Raw genomic sequence first — 15,926 nt, 5'->3', positions numbered from 1 at the left:
CTTAATTAGAAAAGGTTTACATGCTCTATATATACATCAACCCCCCTTCCCCCCAAAAGTGCAGATCAATGCACAGTAAGCAAAATGCTGTCTTAACATAGCAAAAGAATTTAGAAGAACCCACAACCAGCGTCATAATGGTTTATCTGTGAAGACAGTGAGGTTTGTAACAGAGATAACCAACAGTGTGTTTGTGTGTGTGTGTGTGTGTGTCTGTGTGTGTGTGTTTGTCTCTGAACTCACTCAAATTCGTGGAACGCTTATCAATTAATGCCAGGAGCGTTGTCTTTCTTCATCGCAGCAGCAACGGCATTTTTCTGAGATTTGTATTTCACACGCGAGCTGCGGCGAGTGTGTGACGGACCTTTGAAGCGCCGCTACAGCGCTGAACGGTAAAATGCTAAACACAAATCTAAATGACGGCGGGAGGAGCAAGTTTCCACTGGCCCCTGCAGTCCCACCGCAGCCGCTTTGATCACAAACCAGCACATGCTGTGAACTATTATTGGTAAGTTCCCACAGTGCATGCTGTACATGAACAGATTCATCTACATGTCTACATGTATGTGTCTCAGGGCAGGAAACCATCTTGAACTGAATGAAGGATTTTCAAAAGAGAGTTTAATTTTGTCAGTGTTTCAAGCTGGGTGCATATAAAGATGATGGATGTGTCTCATCCTTCCAAGATCTAAAAATGAAGCTAAGTTATTGTGGATACAAACTCTTTTGTTGCTGAAGGTTGCTGCCTGTGTAGTCTCCAGTTTCTCCAGCTTCCTCCCATCACACCAATGATGGTTTTGTCCGTGTGAAAGTGTGAACGGATGGTTCTCTCTGTATGCTGGCCCTGCTGTCCAGTGTGTGAAGTTCCTCTTGACCAATATCCGCCATGATTGGCTCCAGCTCAAAAGATAAGCGGTATAGATAAAGGATGGATTTGGAACCAGAGTGTGTGCAGTAGCAATCGGGGGGGATTGTCCTACCGAAACAAATGATTGACCAATAGTGAGTCAGTTGCAGCTTTTGATCATCACATCAAAATAACTCATTAAAACCAAATTTACTTGAAAGTGAGAGAGAGCATCTTTGAGAAGACTTTCTAGATTGGCCCATGTCCTATCCCCTAACATGGAGGAGTTGGTGTTTATAACCTATATTTAACCTTTGTGGAGGAGACGTCCATCTTTATATACAGTCTATACTTTAATTAATTATAATCAGTATTAAAATGAGTGTAAGCACAAAATGTTACGGCAATCCAAGAGTTAACACATCTCAATTAAAATGTTTAGACGACAACCTGATGGTGGCACTTGAGGATAAAGTCAGAGGATTACCAAAGTCAATCAAATTCATCCTCTGTGTAGATTGCTTCTGCGTAAACCACAAGAGGACGAGGTTTTACACTTAACTGGTTTAAATGTTGTTCGTTGGGCTGGAGAAAGAGTCAAGGGATCGCTTAAGTCATTATCATTCATCCTCTCCACTTCACAGTTTGTTCACAATTAGCAGGCGGATCGTGTGGCGGATTATCAGAGGGTAAATGTGCCCATAGCCTCACTGACGAGCGCTTTGTCCTCTCGCAGGCGGCACAAGCGAGTTTGATTTCTTGATTCATGGTCTGATGATGCAGTTATTCTTATCACCCCCTGCATTAAGTGCCAGGAGGGGGGGGGGGATCAGTTTGCCTGTCTGTCTGCGCCTCTGAAGTGGTGCCTTTTCATTTAATTTTTTTCTTTAGTTCCAAAGCAAAAAGTTTGAGAGGAGGTGGATTTGGATTTGATTGAGGGGGTGTGTCCTGGGAGATTAAACATTGGCCTTTCTGGCAATGTTCTCAGACACGCCCCCTCAATCAAATCCAAATCCACCGACCCGGACCGGGTCACTTCCTGTGCTGCGGAGCTGGTAATGACAATCAGCTGGTAGAAGGAGAGAAGAGAAGTTAGGTTTTTTACACAGTTGACGTTGCTCTTCCTTTTCCAATCAGGGTTATATCCTCCTACTTTCCTGACCCATAGCTCATCCTTCCACCAAAGTTCGCAGCAATATGTCCAGTAGTTTTCTTTATGTAATACTGCTTACAAAAACACAAACACACATCTGAATGTACAGTATCTGACCAAGTAGTGAGTTTTTTGGGGGGGGTTTGCGGTATATCAAATTCATTTTCACTATGTGTGGACGGCCATTTCAGATAATCTTATCGTCTATGTTCTATCTGTCCAGTCCTATTCGTTTAACAGGAAGTCCGACTGGTGTTTGTCCTCGTTGCACTTGTTGGAATATGAGTATGATATTGACTTTACAGCGCTCACCACAACTTACCCCCATGATAAACACCATCATTATCCTCTTTTATGTTCTAGCGCCATTTGACGGGGCCTCTTAATTTTCACCTGTAGTCTGACAGCAGCAGATTGATGAGTCCTTATTTTCAAAGTCACAGCAGCAGGCCTACAGCCGCCTGCGGCGAGCGTTTGACGGAGGTGTTCAAGGAGAAGCATCAGGTCAAACACCCACAGTAATTATGAATGAGGGTGCAAACTTTTCTTGCCGTGTTGCGACCTGTCCAGCATGCGAGAGGGAGAGGGCAGAGAGCAACGGACTGAAGATAGATGTGGCCGGCCTTGAATTCTGCAAAGCTATTGGTCCAGTAGGCACAGTGGCCACTTTCATCAGCTGCAAGTCAATGTTTTAACATTTGCACCTGCTCTGTAATTTTCTCAAGGGAGCTAAAGAGGTCAGAGGGGCAGAGCTGAGGCTGTGCTGGCAAATCCTGTTTTTCACAATCATACAGCTTTAAAATACATTTTTAAATGGACAATAAAAAACTATTTTAGATCCACAGCAGATTCTGTCCTCTGTTAGATTAAGGGGTGAAATGAAACCATTCACATCTGCTTGTAAGACGTGGGAGGCATCTGTGTGAGCATGCAGCAAGAGGAGCTCTAATGCAAAAAAGATGTTTGTCTCTGAAGGACACAACGATCGCTCGTAATCTCTGTCTTTTGCTTTTATTTTACAGGAGACAATAATGGATGGCCCCATCTCTTCGACAAATACTTTGGAATGCCGAGCTACAACACGGGGACCAAGTCCAACATTTGCCGTAAGTGCTGTAATTTTGTTTCTGAACTGCTCTTGTAAAGATTTTTCTATAAACCACAACCCATGACACAAATCAAGCAGACATGAGCAGCAGGGAATAAGGAAGACAGAGGAAACAGAGCTGTGCTGTGGTGACCATGGATAACAGTGAAGCTCTAAGTTGTCAAATCTACACATTTAAAAAAAAAGGACATACAGTAGGTATAATGCAATTTCACTTAGTTAAAAAGAAGTAAGAAAACCTTTGGACGGTCTGTGGGATTCCTGTTACTGACGTTCTGTGTCTCTTGCTCGCTGCTTAAAGGTAAAAGCTCAATAGCTGGATTAACTCTGTATAAAGGAGTTTGTGACTGTTTGAAGTTGTGTGTGCTGCCAAGTGAAGTTTTCCTTCTCTCTCTCCTCTATTTATGAACGTGTCCTGAATTCTATTGCAGTTTTTACTTTGAAAATCTGTTTTTCTGCTCTTCCTGTAGATAGTACATTTCAGTAGTTGCCAAAGTTGCTGCAGTAGTTGTTGTTCAGCCACATACTCTCCCACAAGCCACACCATCTGTTTAGCATTTCTATAGACAGAAATTCTACTATGTGTATTTTTGTGTTGATCAAATAAAAATAATACTTTCACATCACAGAGTAGCAGAGTTTAGTAACAAGGATTTTGTGTCAAAGGATAGTAAAAAATGTATGGATGTTTTAAGTTTATTTGACATTTTATGTTTGTTTCCAGATAAACTATTACATTTATATACTGAGGTGAATTTACTGCTGTAAACATTAGTGTTGCTGCTCTTTATTTATAATAATCAGGGTATAAATGTAGATATGAAAAATAACCAATAAAAACCCTAAGTGTGAGGCCAGAGGTCTTGATGTGATCCTCCCACTCTCTCATTTCTGCAACATTGACACAAGCCCTCCAGAAATATTTTGCACTTACATGCTCAGCATGCAAACATTAGACTTTTCAGACGGAGCCCTGGATGCGTGGGCAGTGCATTCACGCCATTTTGACCAGATGAACCCTCAGCGAGCTGCCAGCTACGCTCAGATTAATTGGTGTCAAGTTGGTCGTGACCGAGGTTTGCTTTAGCTGAGGAAGACATATCATCTATATTGCCCAACTTCAATATTTGATTCTTTCTCACAGGTCATATCGTCATTGCAGATTTTCCTCATTTGCAGGCGGTTCCCCGGTGCCCTTTCAGCCGTGACCTTGTCCAGTCCCCTGTGATTCAGATTCCACATCTCTTACCTCACCTGGGATGCAGAGGATGTTGCTGCTGGAAATATGGCAGACATTCATTGTCATTTCACCTCCATATTTATATTAACTCTTTGCCTTCCTTGTCAAGTGATCCAACCGAGATCTGTAACCGCAAAAGGAGACCCTCTTGTTCATATCCAGGATATTGCTTTCAGAGTCCATACAGTACATAGAGGTAACCTTAAGACATAGAGTGTAAATTACAGTCCAGATAATTTAAAAAAGGCTAGAGGGTTCAGGCTTGGCCGGGTTAAGACGTGCAGGTGTGCACTTAAAGGGAGGCCACACAGTGGTAGGACGCAGTCAAGCATTCAAACAATAGAAGTCTGGGATCAAACCACATTGTCTCTTTGATCATCTTTGCCTGCCAGCGGCACAGATTTAAATAGAGATACATGTCATGATCTTGAGCCGACAGGGATCAGAGGCAGGGATTGGGCACCATCGTGAATCCCAGTAAATGAAAGTGTCGTCAAAAAAATGGATAAAAGAAATTCCAGATCAGTGAGCGTTCCAAAACGTGCATTTGTTTTTAAATGTGCCAGAGGCCCGATCGTGCTTGGAGTGCTAACTACTTTCAGTTTCAAACACGTAATCCTGTGAACCGTCTTGACGTGCATGAGTTGATGAGTTCTTAGAGTTACTGCTCACGTTGGGCCATAAAGTTTCATATCTGGTGGCTCATTAACCTGATAATCTCCAAGTAGCCAGTGGAAGGCATCTGTTTGCCCTGCTGCCCCTATATCAAAATCAGCATACATCTGCATTAATCCTTCCATGTGGACGAGGCCCCATGTTGTTTCCTCTAACTGAGCCTGCAAAGCCATGTGCATAGAATCCAGTGGAGGATTTATATGTCGCACACCAGGGCGTCACCACCATCGCTCTGGCATCAGAATGGAAGTGAACACATTTACATAGACAGCGAAAACAAATACGTTTTCCGTTGATCTTGATCGACAAACGTCCAGTCCGACAGATGGAGGTACGCGTGTGCACGTGTCAAGTTATTCAGTGTCAAAGCAGATGTCGGAAATCGGTAATGACACAAGCTTTGAGAAAAGGATGGTACATGTGTATTCACCTCTGCAGCAGTAACGAGCTAATGGAACCCAGAGGGAATTTCCTACTCGTGCACAATTATTAAATGTATCATATGATTCTGTTAAAGTGGAATTTCAGAGTGGAAACAAGAGATAGCGAAGCTTACTCTGACTTTATGAACACCTGATCAGTCACATTGTCGTTTATGTTTTTACACATAAAGGGCGATGAAATGAAAGTCAAATTGATTCCATGGAGCAGAGGCGTGTCGTTTCTATTTGTATTCCTGTTATTCAGAGCTGCAGTTTGTTGTTGGAGCAGCAATCAACACATATACACGCATCAAACATCTTTACCAGCACACCTCGTGGGGGAAAAGGTTAAATGATTAATGGACTGCAATCATCTAGCTCCTCTCGTCCGAACAACCACTCAAAGCACTTTACGCTGTATACACATTCACCCAGTGCTTCTAAAAACCTGTTGCCCTCCGGTGTTACTCACACACCGACAGCAGGTTGGTTTTAGCTCTATATGGTACATGTGATAAGACCCACAAATGCCCAGGACCCTCAACTGGTCGGCTGGAGCTGGAGAACTCTCCTGGGTGGGGGGACGGGTTGTCTTCGAGGGACGCGGGGGGTTTTGTTGCCTCTGGACATTTGTAAATTGATGAGATAGAGTTTCCTCAGTCCCAGTTTTAATGTCGAGTTGTGAGATAAATACCACCAGCTGTTATTTCTAAACCACACATAGACAAAGGCAAAGGGTTTTGCAGGAGTAGCAATGCAACATGATTGGTCTAGAGACTAGTGCAATGCTTGATAGGTGTATGAATCACCCTGAAAATAAAAAATGATCAGAAAAGACAAAACCTTCCCTCTGGCACTCGCATACAGTTTGTGATTTAGTCCAATAAGGATCCATTTGCAGCGTTTCAGATGGCTTCAGACTGATAACTGCAGCTAAGGGCATTATTATTTCCAGGAACTCTCATATTATAATCTCATAGCTTCTTACGTACAGTAACACCAGCAGAGTTTCAGCTAAAAGGCCTTTTGTTGTTTTATACCCGTTCAGATCAGATTCACAGATACAGGAGGAGGAAGGCTCACAGGTGTCCACTTGCCAGAAACTGAAAGGAACATTTCTGCCTTTTTCTGTGTTCTTATTCTTGTGAAGATCTCAACAAACCACCCGAGAGAACTTCTTCTGATTTCGTACAAACGTTCACTTGATGAACTGAGACAACTTTTTCTATTCAAAAGTTAAAGTTCCAGGTCTTGCTGAACTATATGTTTTTGTAAAGGTGATATATATATATATATATATATATATATATATAAAGAAATTCACTTGGACTCCAGGATGGCCTGTTTACATCTTCACTGTGACCTCTTAAAATGTTTCTTTACTTTGGGAACGCGTTGAGAGAATCATTTTCAAACGTTGCACTAATGTTCTCTTGAAAACACTGATTATCACATTCGATTCTAGGGATCAAAGGTCACGATGCCCTCATGTGTTTCTAGAAAAAAGCACACCTAGACCTACACACGTCAGAGGTAGCATCAGACTGCAGGATGGTGTTGAATAGTAACCAGTTGAATAAAGAGATCCCCCCCCCCTCACTGGTCCAGACAAATTGCAGATGTTCAAATCCATTTTTCAAACAACAAACAAGCAAACGATTCGCTGCTGAAATAAAAGGACAGGAAACCTTTGTTCTCTGCCTTTTTAGACACCTGAATCCATCTGGTTATAAACTGTCCCACATGATTAGAGCACCTCAGACTATTTTCATTATTGGCCTCGATCAATAGTGATTCTGAAAACATTTGGTTTGTTGAAGTCAGAGCTGAGAGTCCAATTGTCTGAGTGTTTGCCTGGAGCCTTTTAAGCAACTTTGACACTGCTAATTCTGATATGTCATCAGATGTAATTTGTTTCCTGTGGAGCCAGAAAAGTTTGTTTAAACAATCTCATCAGCTCCTTCTCATCACATCTTGCTCATCAGAACTGGGATTTAATTAAAGGTGGCTTAACCAAAGAATGTCCAATAAGCAGTCGTGAAAGAAGATCTCTATTCCGAACTTGTGTTTATCCTCCAAGTCACTGAATGAACTCTTCTTGTATTTGTTGTATTCACTGCGTTAATCTCAGGGCTTACACTCTCCTCCAGCAGAATCAGGGCTGCACTTATTAACAATACCAAAAATAACAATTACAATTTGAAGGGATTTATTTGCTTTTGGAGATTATTTGAAGAAAACAATGTCCTTGTTCGATTTTCAAAAGGTATTCAAAACAAGGAATGTTTCAAATGTGCTAATTAAACAATCAGGAGTTGTGCATGAATGTTGGACATATAATCGACACCTCTGTGTAAATTCTGGCTCCTGATTTAGACAAATCCTAGATCCACCAGTTCCCCCACACAGCTGCAGTCGTGACACGTTGTCAGGATGATTGACGTGTCCTCTCTCCTGTCCCTTCCCTCTCTTCTCCAGTGCTAGGCCTCGTTCCCGAGCTGTGCAAGTGCCGGGAGCTGGAGCTGGACTGTGACAGCGCGCAGCTCCGAGACGTCCCTGCGGTGGCGATAAATGTCACCATGATGTGAGTGGAAAAGTAACCTCTTATTGGGTGGGTGGGGAACCTGCTTGGAGCCAGACTTGTAGATTAATCTCTAATGGAATGTACCTGATGAGCCGTGTGCACCCTTGAAAGAGGCAGTATCCCAACCGGGGAGTTTTCTGTCGAGTTTTCTTATTTCGATCCAAATACTTTCTTGCCCTCTTTACATATATTTGACAAGGACGTACAACCTTGTGGGTATAGCAGATTTTTCATTGTTTGAATCAGTTTAAATTACCCAATTTCATTCTCTATGCATCATTTAAGACTTTTCTCCAAAGAACTGGGAATCAATGCAGTTTTGCAGGAGAATGGCCGGCCCCCGCAATATCATATCCCCGCGGCGTCTGCTTTGTCTTTGCCGGGGCATGATGCACTTTCTGGTGTAGTTTGGCTGTGTAATATTTTTTGTTGTCAGCTCGCTTTGTACCCCCCCCTCCCCTCCATGGACCGGGCATTTTCAAAAGAGCTTTTCGCTTTGTGAGTTTAAAGTGCAGCCGAAAGTGCAGCCGAAAGTGCAGCCGACTACTAATGCATATGAATTTCAGGAAAGAACAGCGGAGTACAGAGTAGAGTGCAGACCTCCACCGAGGTCATGGTTTCCAGATGATTCAAAATGATTCACAAATTGTTTTCTAGCTTGGTTATCGGCCACTTTACAATTACTGGGTAAAAGGTTGAAATGTTTGTCCTGATTGAATGTCTATAAAATCACGTAAATCCTGAATGTCGGTAAAATCACGTTTTGAAGCGATGCCTGTCCTCCTCCTTTTCCTTTTTTAGTTCAGTCGTCTATGCTTTGGGTTTAAACTGGAATATTTAAAACAAATTGGACCACAGTTGCCTTGAAAACTTTAAAAAAACATATGATTTTTAAGATGTTTAAGTTTAAGTAAAATGTCTGCATAAAGGGAGCTCCTCTCCCCCCCCCACAGGAAACACTGCAGCTGAACCTTTTTCCCAAAACATGATAAATAGATAGTTCATTAACAAATAATTACAGAGTTTAATTGGTTGTCAACTTGTAATTAAATCCACTAATCGTGCTCATGAGCACATCTCATTTTTCAGGCTAAAATGAATGAGTTATTGCAGTTCTGTCTCCAAATTGAAAGAAGGTCATTCCGTGCCAACTAATCCAGGATGTACCAGTACATGTAAAACCCTCTTTAAGGATAAAAGTGTCAACAGTTTCTTTTTCTCCTTTTCTCTCCGTAATAACTTAAGGAAATATTGTATTTATGTATTTATTAATTTGTTTTCTTTATTACTTAAATAGTTTGATAAGGTTATATAAATAAACTATAACTACACTCATAGTCTAAAGTAAGTTTTCTTGCAGAGTGATATCATCTTTAATCTTTTTCTCTATCTGTTATCAATTCTAATGTTTTCTCATTTAAAAGAAAGTTTAAAGTAAAACAAAATCACTTTTGGAAAAATGTGCAGACGAAATATCTTAAACATTGAGTGTTCACCTTCAGAGTGAACTTAATGTTTTAGATTGGACCAAGGGATTTTTAGATGTGATGGAACAGTATTAATAATACACAGAATATTTTTATTCGCCAAGAGTGGGAAAACAATAGAACAAATTTTGATTTTATTTGATTACTGTAAAACATTCACCTGATATCTATCAAAACATGTTGTAAAGTACATGTTCAGTTCAAATTTGAACCCAGTCCACCTCGTGAGGCTTCAAATAAATAATCACAATATAGATTACATTTAGCTCAGAGGGACAAACTTCATAATTTAGTAAAACTGTATTTGGAAGAGAACTTTTCACCACCAAAAAAAGTTCTCTTCCAAAGCTCTTTGCAGCTCTCTAAAGTGAAGCAAATCATCTTGATAGCCACCAGGGGGCTATCAAGATGATTTGCTTCACTTTAGAGAGCTGCATCCTTATATACAGTTCATAGCATTAAAGTCGTAACATCACAAAATTTGATCTGTTCATCGACAAAACATTAAAAGCATTTTCAGAATCCTATTTACTCCAATTTTCTAAAGAACAACCAACATTAAAACACAGAGAGCTTAATTATAAGTCTTAAGCTAAGGTCCCCCATTGGCTCCAGGGTACGGGCAGGGATCCATCATTTACCACAAGTACACCTCAAAGAAGAAAGCAAGGGACACTTAGCAGAAGAAAGTGGAAAATGTCCTGAGCTCCATTGTGTTTTGGACAGAAAGCTTGTTTGTTTACTGGAATGCTCCACAGTGAATGTTCAGACCTGCAACACAATGTTTTGTTAGGGAGCGACGAGCCCACAGAGACGAAAAACCTCCCATCACTGACCACTGGCTGCTGTGGACGGTGACTGCATGCGAGTTGATGAGCCGTTAATCCGTTAAAAGCTTTGAAATCAACCGGTGAATCGAAGCGTTCACTCTGAGTCGTTAAAGCAGAAACACACATTCTGCCACTTATACAAGTTTATTTCCAAGTAAGTAACTAAGTGGGAGAAGGTGATGGTGACTTCCTGTGTTTTCAATGAACATTCACCCAACATAGTATGTGGTATGTTCTTTATATCATTTGAAGGTTGAGAGTTGTCATTGTAAAGTTGAATAGACCATGTGATAGGCATTTATTATAAAACCCAGGTGTAAACATCTTAACCTTGACAGTGAATTCTGCATTTGACTGGTTTTCTTCTTGTCAGGTCTCTACAGAGGAACCGGCTTCACAAGCTGAAGGAGAACATGTTCTTCAAGTACCAGAGCCTCCAGAAACTGTGAGTGTTTCAAGAGCTATCGATTGGATCACACTCAAATATCGTTACGTACATTTGTCCAAATCTTATTTTAACAGTATGATCAAATGCAATAATACATACATTCATCTTTCCTCACTGTTCTGATCTTTTATTCATTTCAAGACGCCTATTTGGTGAAACATGAGTATGTGTTTGGTTCTCCATTATTCATCCAGAGAAGCATAATGTCCTCCTGATACCACGGAGTCGCCTTTTGAGATGAAAAATATAAGAGACGAATGTCAGCCCTGCAAAGCTGATATGTTTTTAGGTTGACCAAGGGATTTTTAGATGCGATGGAACAGTATCAATAATACATATAATCATTTTGTTTTGCTACAAGAGTTATTTACAACATGTTTCTATCAAACATGTTGTAAATTACATGTTCAGTCCAAATTTGAACTCAGTCCAGCACCTGAGGCTTCAAATTAATAATCACAATATTGATTACATTTAGCTCAGAGGGACAAACTTCGTAAGTTAGTAAAACTGTATTTGGAAGAGGACTATTCAAGGTCTCATGACATTAACAGATTTAGGAAAAGTTACACAGGCAAATAATACAAACCCACACTTGCCTTGGGTACGGACAACCACACAGCATATATCACATCTAAATTATATTTATTATGTTGATATATTAAATTGCAATCTTTTGAAAGTTAACTCATTAAATCGAAGCCAGAAGCCTAATGTCCTCCTGATACCACGGAGTCGCCTTTTGAGATGAAAAAATAAAAAGAGGCCAAACTTCGTAAGTTAGTAAAACTGTATTTGGAATAGGACTTTTCAAGGTCTCATGACTTTAACATATTTAGTAAAATGTATGTATGAGGGTTCTGCTGGGAGCACTAACAGAACAGAGGAGGTTTCTTCCATTCTGCATTAGGGATTCATTCCTTTCCGACTGGCGCTGTTTATCAGCCTCACACAGATGCTCCGCCAGGAAGCGCTTGTCTGCGTCGCACATGCACACGACCGTTCTTTTTCTGTTTGAACATTTCTCCCTGAGATATGCACGAGCAAACCGGTCTGTAGAATACAGTGAGATACAGGAGGTTTGTCGATAGTCGAGGAGACGACGATTGCTGTGTGTCAGACGTTCACCTCCGTCCCATTGAGTGTGTGTTTGTTTTTGTGGAGGGAGTTATCGGATCTCTGTCATTGTTTCCAGATGATTCAAAACGATTCACAAATTGTTTTGTGTGCGTGTTTCTTTTTTTGTGTAGATACCTCCAGCACAATAGAATTCAAGATGTGAGTCCCGACGCCTTCAGAGGACTCTACAACCTGACAAGACTGTGAGTTGGTTCGGTCAGAGAGCAAACAGCTGTGTTTGATATGTAAATGTCAGGCTTTGCACATAGAATTATCATAACATAGCTATAATGGCATTCAGTAGATGTATAGCTGAATTTATTGAAGATGCACCATTTATCAAACACACACACACACATAGATATTATATGACTATATGATATCACTATCTCTGGGAGGTTATGTTTTCACCTCTGGCCGTCTTTTTTTCACATTTTTACAAATTTGCCAGGGATTCATTCGTGGATCTTGATAAAAGATCTAATCTGGTTTGTTTTGAGGACTGATAAAGTCCAGTAAAGTTTAATCGTGGTTTTATAAGGAGACTCTGGGGCCTCTGCGGAGTTTGGTTGCTGCTTAAAAACCACTGGCTCGTTCGTTGTGTGGCTCCTCTCACCGTTGCTCTGCTCGTGTCAAATCAGACTGCTATCTCAACTACTATATATTATTTTGATAATATTGATATAATTGCAACTTTAATGCTCATGTTTCTGATTATTATAACTTTACAGAATCCCCATTTTTTGCTCTCATACTTTCAAAGTTACATCAACAGTGGATTTTTAAAGAAAATCCAACTGTAAAACTATTTGATGTGAATAGTTGTTGCCTCTACTTAAATTTCTCAGGCTGAAATGCTGTATCTATAATCTATGTCATTTCTTACGTACAATGGGCAAAAAAATCCAACATTAATAGACCCAAACTCATAAATGGTTCAGTCCGACCTCCACGTCTGTAAACGCCTTCGGGAGGATGTAAAATAACCGTGAGCCAGGATTTATCTCCCACCATCAGTGTCCGATCCTGATAACGCTCCCGTCGCTGAATGGAAACAAATCCCTGCAGCCGGGAAGAAAAATGTAGAGAAAACCCTGCAGGCTGTTCTGACTTCATGTTAACGTAAAGCGGCGACATACAGATGCAATATGTCAGTCGCTGATGGCACTCGATAAGACGCACGTCCATTAAAGCAAATGAAGCGCCGCTAAGAGACGAGCGGGAATCACTCAAAACCATCTCAGTGCTAAGTTAAAGCTCCAGGGATGTTAAGCTGCGTGTTAAATGTTTGGAAATAAGTTTTACCAGTTATAACCCCCCCCCCCCCCCGTCTCTTGCAGATACCTGAGCTACAACAGGATAACGGTCCTGAAGCCGGGCGTGTTCCAGGACCTGCACAAGCTGGAGTGGTTGTACGTACATTTTCCTCCCTATGGAACCAATGCTATGTTTTATTTTTTCACAACTTTGTGCGTATTCCATACTTGTGTCTCTATTGAAGAATTAACACTCTGCACAGCAGGCTGACAATTCATCTTGTTGCTGTTGTTTTTGTTTTTAAAGGATCCTAGAAAACAACATTATCCATCAAATATCCCCCATGACCTTCTCAGGACTCAACTCCCTTGTTTTACTGTGAGTTGTAATTCCGTACAATGTCGTTTTTCATTTGCGATAATGTCTTTTCAAATTGTCAAACTGCTGAAAGCCTCTTGTTGATGTGTGTACTTGTCCCGTTGTGTCTCGCTGATTGACAGGGTTATGTTGAACAACTCTCTGACAAAGCTGGATGACGTCTGTCGGGAAATGCCGAGATTGAACTGGCTGTAAGTAGGATGAGAAGAAGTCAAGAGCTGCCTGGTGGTAGAAAATGCCTCGTACATTTCCGGATATTTCATGTGTGTGTCTGTTGTGCTTCTCATAACCTGTTCCTGCAGAGATTTGGAGGGCAATCTCATTGAGACGATTGGAAACGTCTCGTTCTGCTCATGCAATATGTTGACAGTCCTGTAAGTACGAACATACGTTATGTAATCTGTGGTAAATGCAACGTTTCTGCTTAGAAAATCCTTTTTCCTGGATTTCCCTATGAAAATCAGCCTGAGTTTCTCTGTTCCTTGCACGGAGTCAGAGTGAGCGGCTCGTTAAACGGGATTTAAAAGGTCAGGCGGTAACCTGGTTCCCTATTTTTGTATTTGTTTGTACTCTCACTCAGGGTTTTACAGCGGAACAGGATCGGACACATACACGAACAAGCTCTGTCAGTCCTCCAGAAGCTCGGAGAACTGTAAGTCCATTCTGTTTGAATGAACTATCGGGTTGAAAAGAACCTGATGATATGGTATTCCTGGTAACTGTTTAGCCATAACATTGTTATATCTAATGAATTATAATGATTAAGCTCATATAACAAGAATTGAAATACATGTATATCCATATAGCCCCCTATATATAGTCTGTATATATGTTGCTAATTTGGGGCTCTGTTTAATGACAATATCCTTTTCTGTCAGACCGGTAAATGATATTCACACTCAACTTGTATCTCCACCACCGCAGCTTTGATTCAGCTATGATCATTATCTTTGCACATAAAAGCCAGAGCTGTGGGGCATCAAACCGGTGACTTACATTACAAACATGTAGATGAAGCCTTTGTCGCACCGTTATGCAATCTGCCCCCTGTACATCGCACAGGTTATGGATATTTTCCTCTTTCAAGATCTGGGAGCCTTTGCTGGTTGCTGAGTGTTGTGCATCAACATTTGTTTTTTTTGCTTTATCTCTTTTGGGGAACCAACGTGGATTTGTCTTGGCGCGCAGGGATCTCTCCAACAACAGACTGGTGAAGATTCCGCCCAATCTCTTTGTCTTACTGGGGGATTTGCTTCAACTGTGAGTTGCATTTACACAAGCACACAGGGATCTGCAGCTCTGTATTCATGCTCAACTATCCCATGAATATCAAAAGGGATTTTCCTTTCATGCTCTCACTCGACTGGCTATTTTTGATGCAGAAATACTGTATACGGAGCACACCTCCTTTGATTTTGCTGTACCTTTGATTAAACTGACTTGTGCTTATAGCTGTCCTTTTAATGAGTTATCTTTTTGTAAATACACTTTAAAGTTTTTTTCTTTGAAGCTGTAGTCACACAACAGCTGGGCAGAGTTAAGATAAACCCTAATCATCTTTTATGTAGTTGTCTATATTCATTTTTGACCGTTGTGAGCGCTAGCCCTGCTGATATTATATGATCTACAGCCTATTTATAAACAGCTCTAGAAGAAGAAAAAAGGACTTACCACACCAGGGATGTCGTCAGTTTAAATAATAAAACTAAAATATCAATCTATTAATGTTAGAATCAGAGAAGATGCGTTGGTGTCTTCATTCTTTCCCCGAGCTGCATGTATATTGCGTTGCCTTGGGATCATTTCAAAATAAAAACCCCACCATGTGTTTCCCCAGTTGGATGCTTTCAAAGTGAAAGGGGGGGGGGGGGGGGTATTTATTAGCAGTGGGCTCACATATATTGAACATGTGGTGGATTCCATGCCTTCTGAAGAATCCCTTATGTGTGCACTCTGAAGTTGGCAGACTCAGCCACAACCAATGTAAACTAATACATAGAAAGATATAACGACTGATTATAAATTCTTTATATTGAATTGAAATATGTACAGTAGCAGAAGGTCATATGTGCTGGGGTGGCAAAGTTGAAGGCGTTGAAATAAAGTAGACTTGCTTAAAAATATGCATTCTGACATTTTGACTAATCCAAATGTCACCAAAGTGAGATCTGTTTTCAGGGAAGTGAAGCAATGACATTTATTTTACTGAACAAATACAAATTATTTCCACACTGTTTTACTTTATTTTACAGGAATATATCATACAATCCCATCCTGGAGCTCCAAGTTGACCACTTTGACGACTTGCACAAACTGAAGTCTTTGTAAGTATTCCACACTGCTTGGCCCCAATGAATCCTGCGACTAATTAAATAACG

At 40.8% G+C, this 15,926-nt stretch overlaps 1 protein-coding gene across 1 annotated transcript in view; it reads left to right on the top strand.

Annotated features, from left to right (window-relative positions):
- Window positions 1–15,926, top strand: part of rxfp1 (relaxin family peptide receptor 1) — a 47,123-nt gene that overhangs the window by 19,824 nt on the left and 11,373 nt on the right. Inside the window, exons 3-13 of the mRNA XM_062393857.1 lie at window positions 3,023–3,106; window positions 7,924–8,029; window positions 10,720–10,791; window positions 12,045–12,116; window positions 13,254–13,325; window positions 13,477–13,548; window positions 13,671–13,739; window positions 13,851–13,922; window positions 14,129–14,200; window positions 14,737–14,808; window positions 15,801–15,872. Coding sequence (XP_062249841.1) covers window positions 3,023–3,106; window positions 7,924–8,029; window positions 10,720–10,791; window positions 12,045–12,116; window positions 13,254–13,325; window positions 13,477–13,548; window positions 13,671–13,739; window positions 13,851–13,922; window positions 14,129–14,200; window positions 14,737–14,808; window positions 15,801–15,872 — 835 coding nt within the window. The remainder of the gene's footprint in view (window positions 1–3,022; window positions 3,107–7,923; window positions 8,030–10,719; window positions 10,792–12,044; window positions 12,117–13,253; window positions 13,326–13,476; window positions 13,549–13,670; window positions 13,740–13,850; window positions 13,923–14,128; window positions 14,201–14,736; window positions 14,809–15,800; window positions 15,873–15,926) is intronic.

This window comes from Platichthys flesus, chromosome 8 (genome assembly GCF_949316205.1).
Source record: "Platichthys flesus chromosome 8, fPlaFle2.1, whole genome shotgun sequence".
In the NCBI taxonomy this organism is placed as follows: domain Eukaryota; kingdom Metazoa; phylum Chordata; class Actinopteri; order Pleuronectiformes; family Pleuronectidae; genus Platichthys; species Platichthys flesus.
This window is presented reverse-complemented; position numbering and strand designations above follow the sequence as displayed.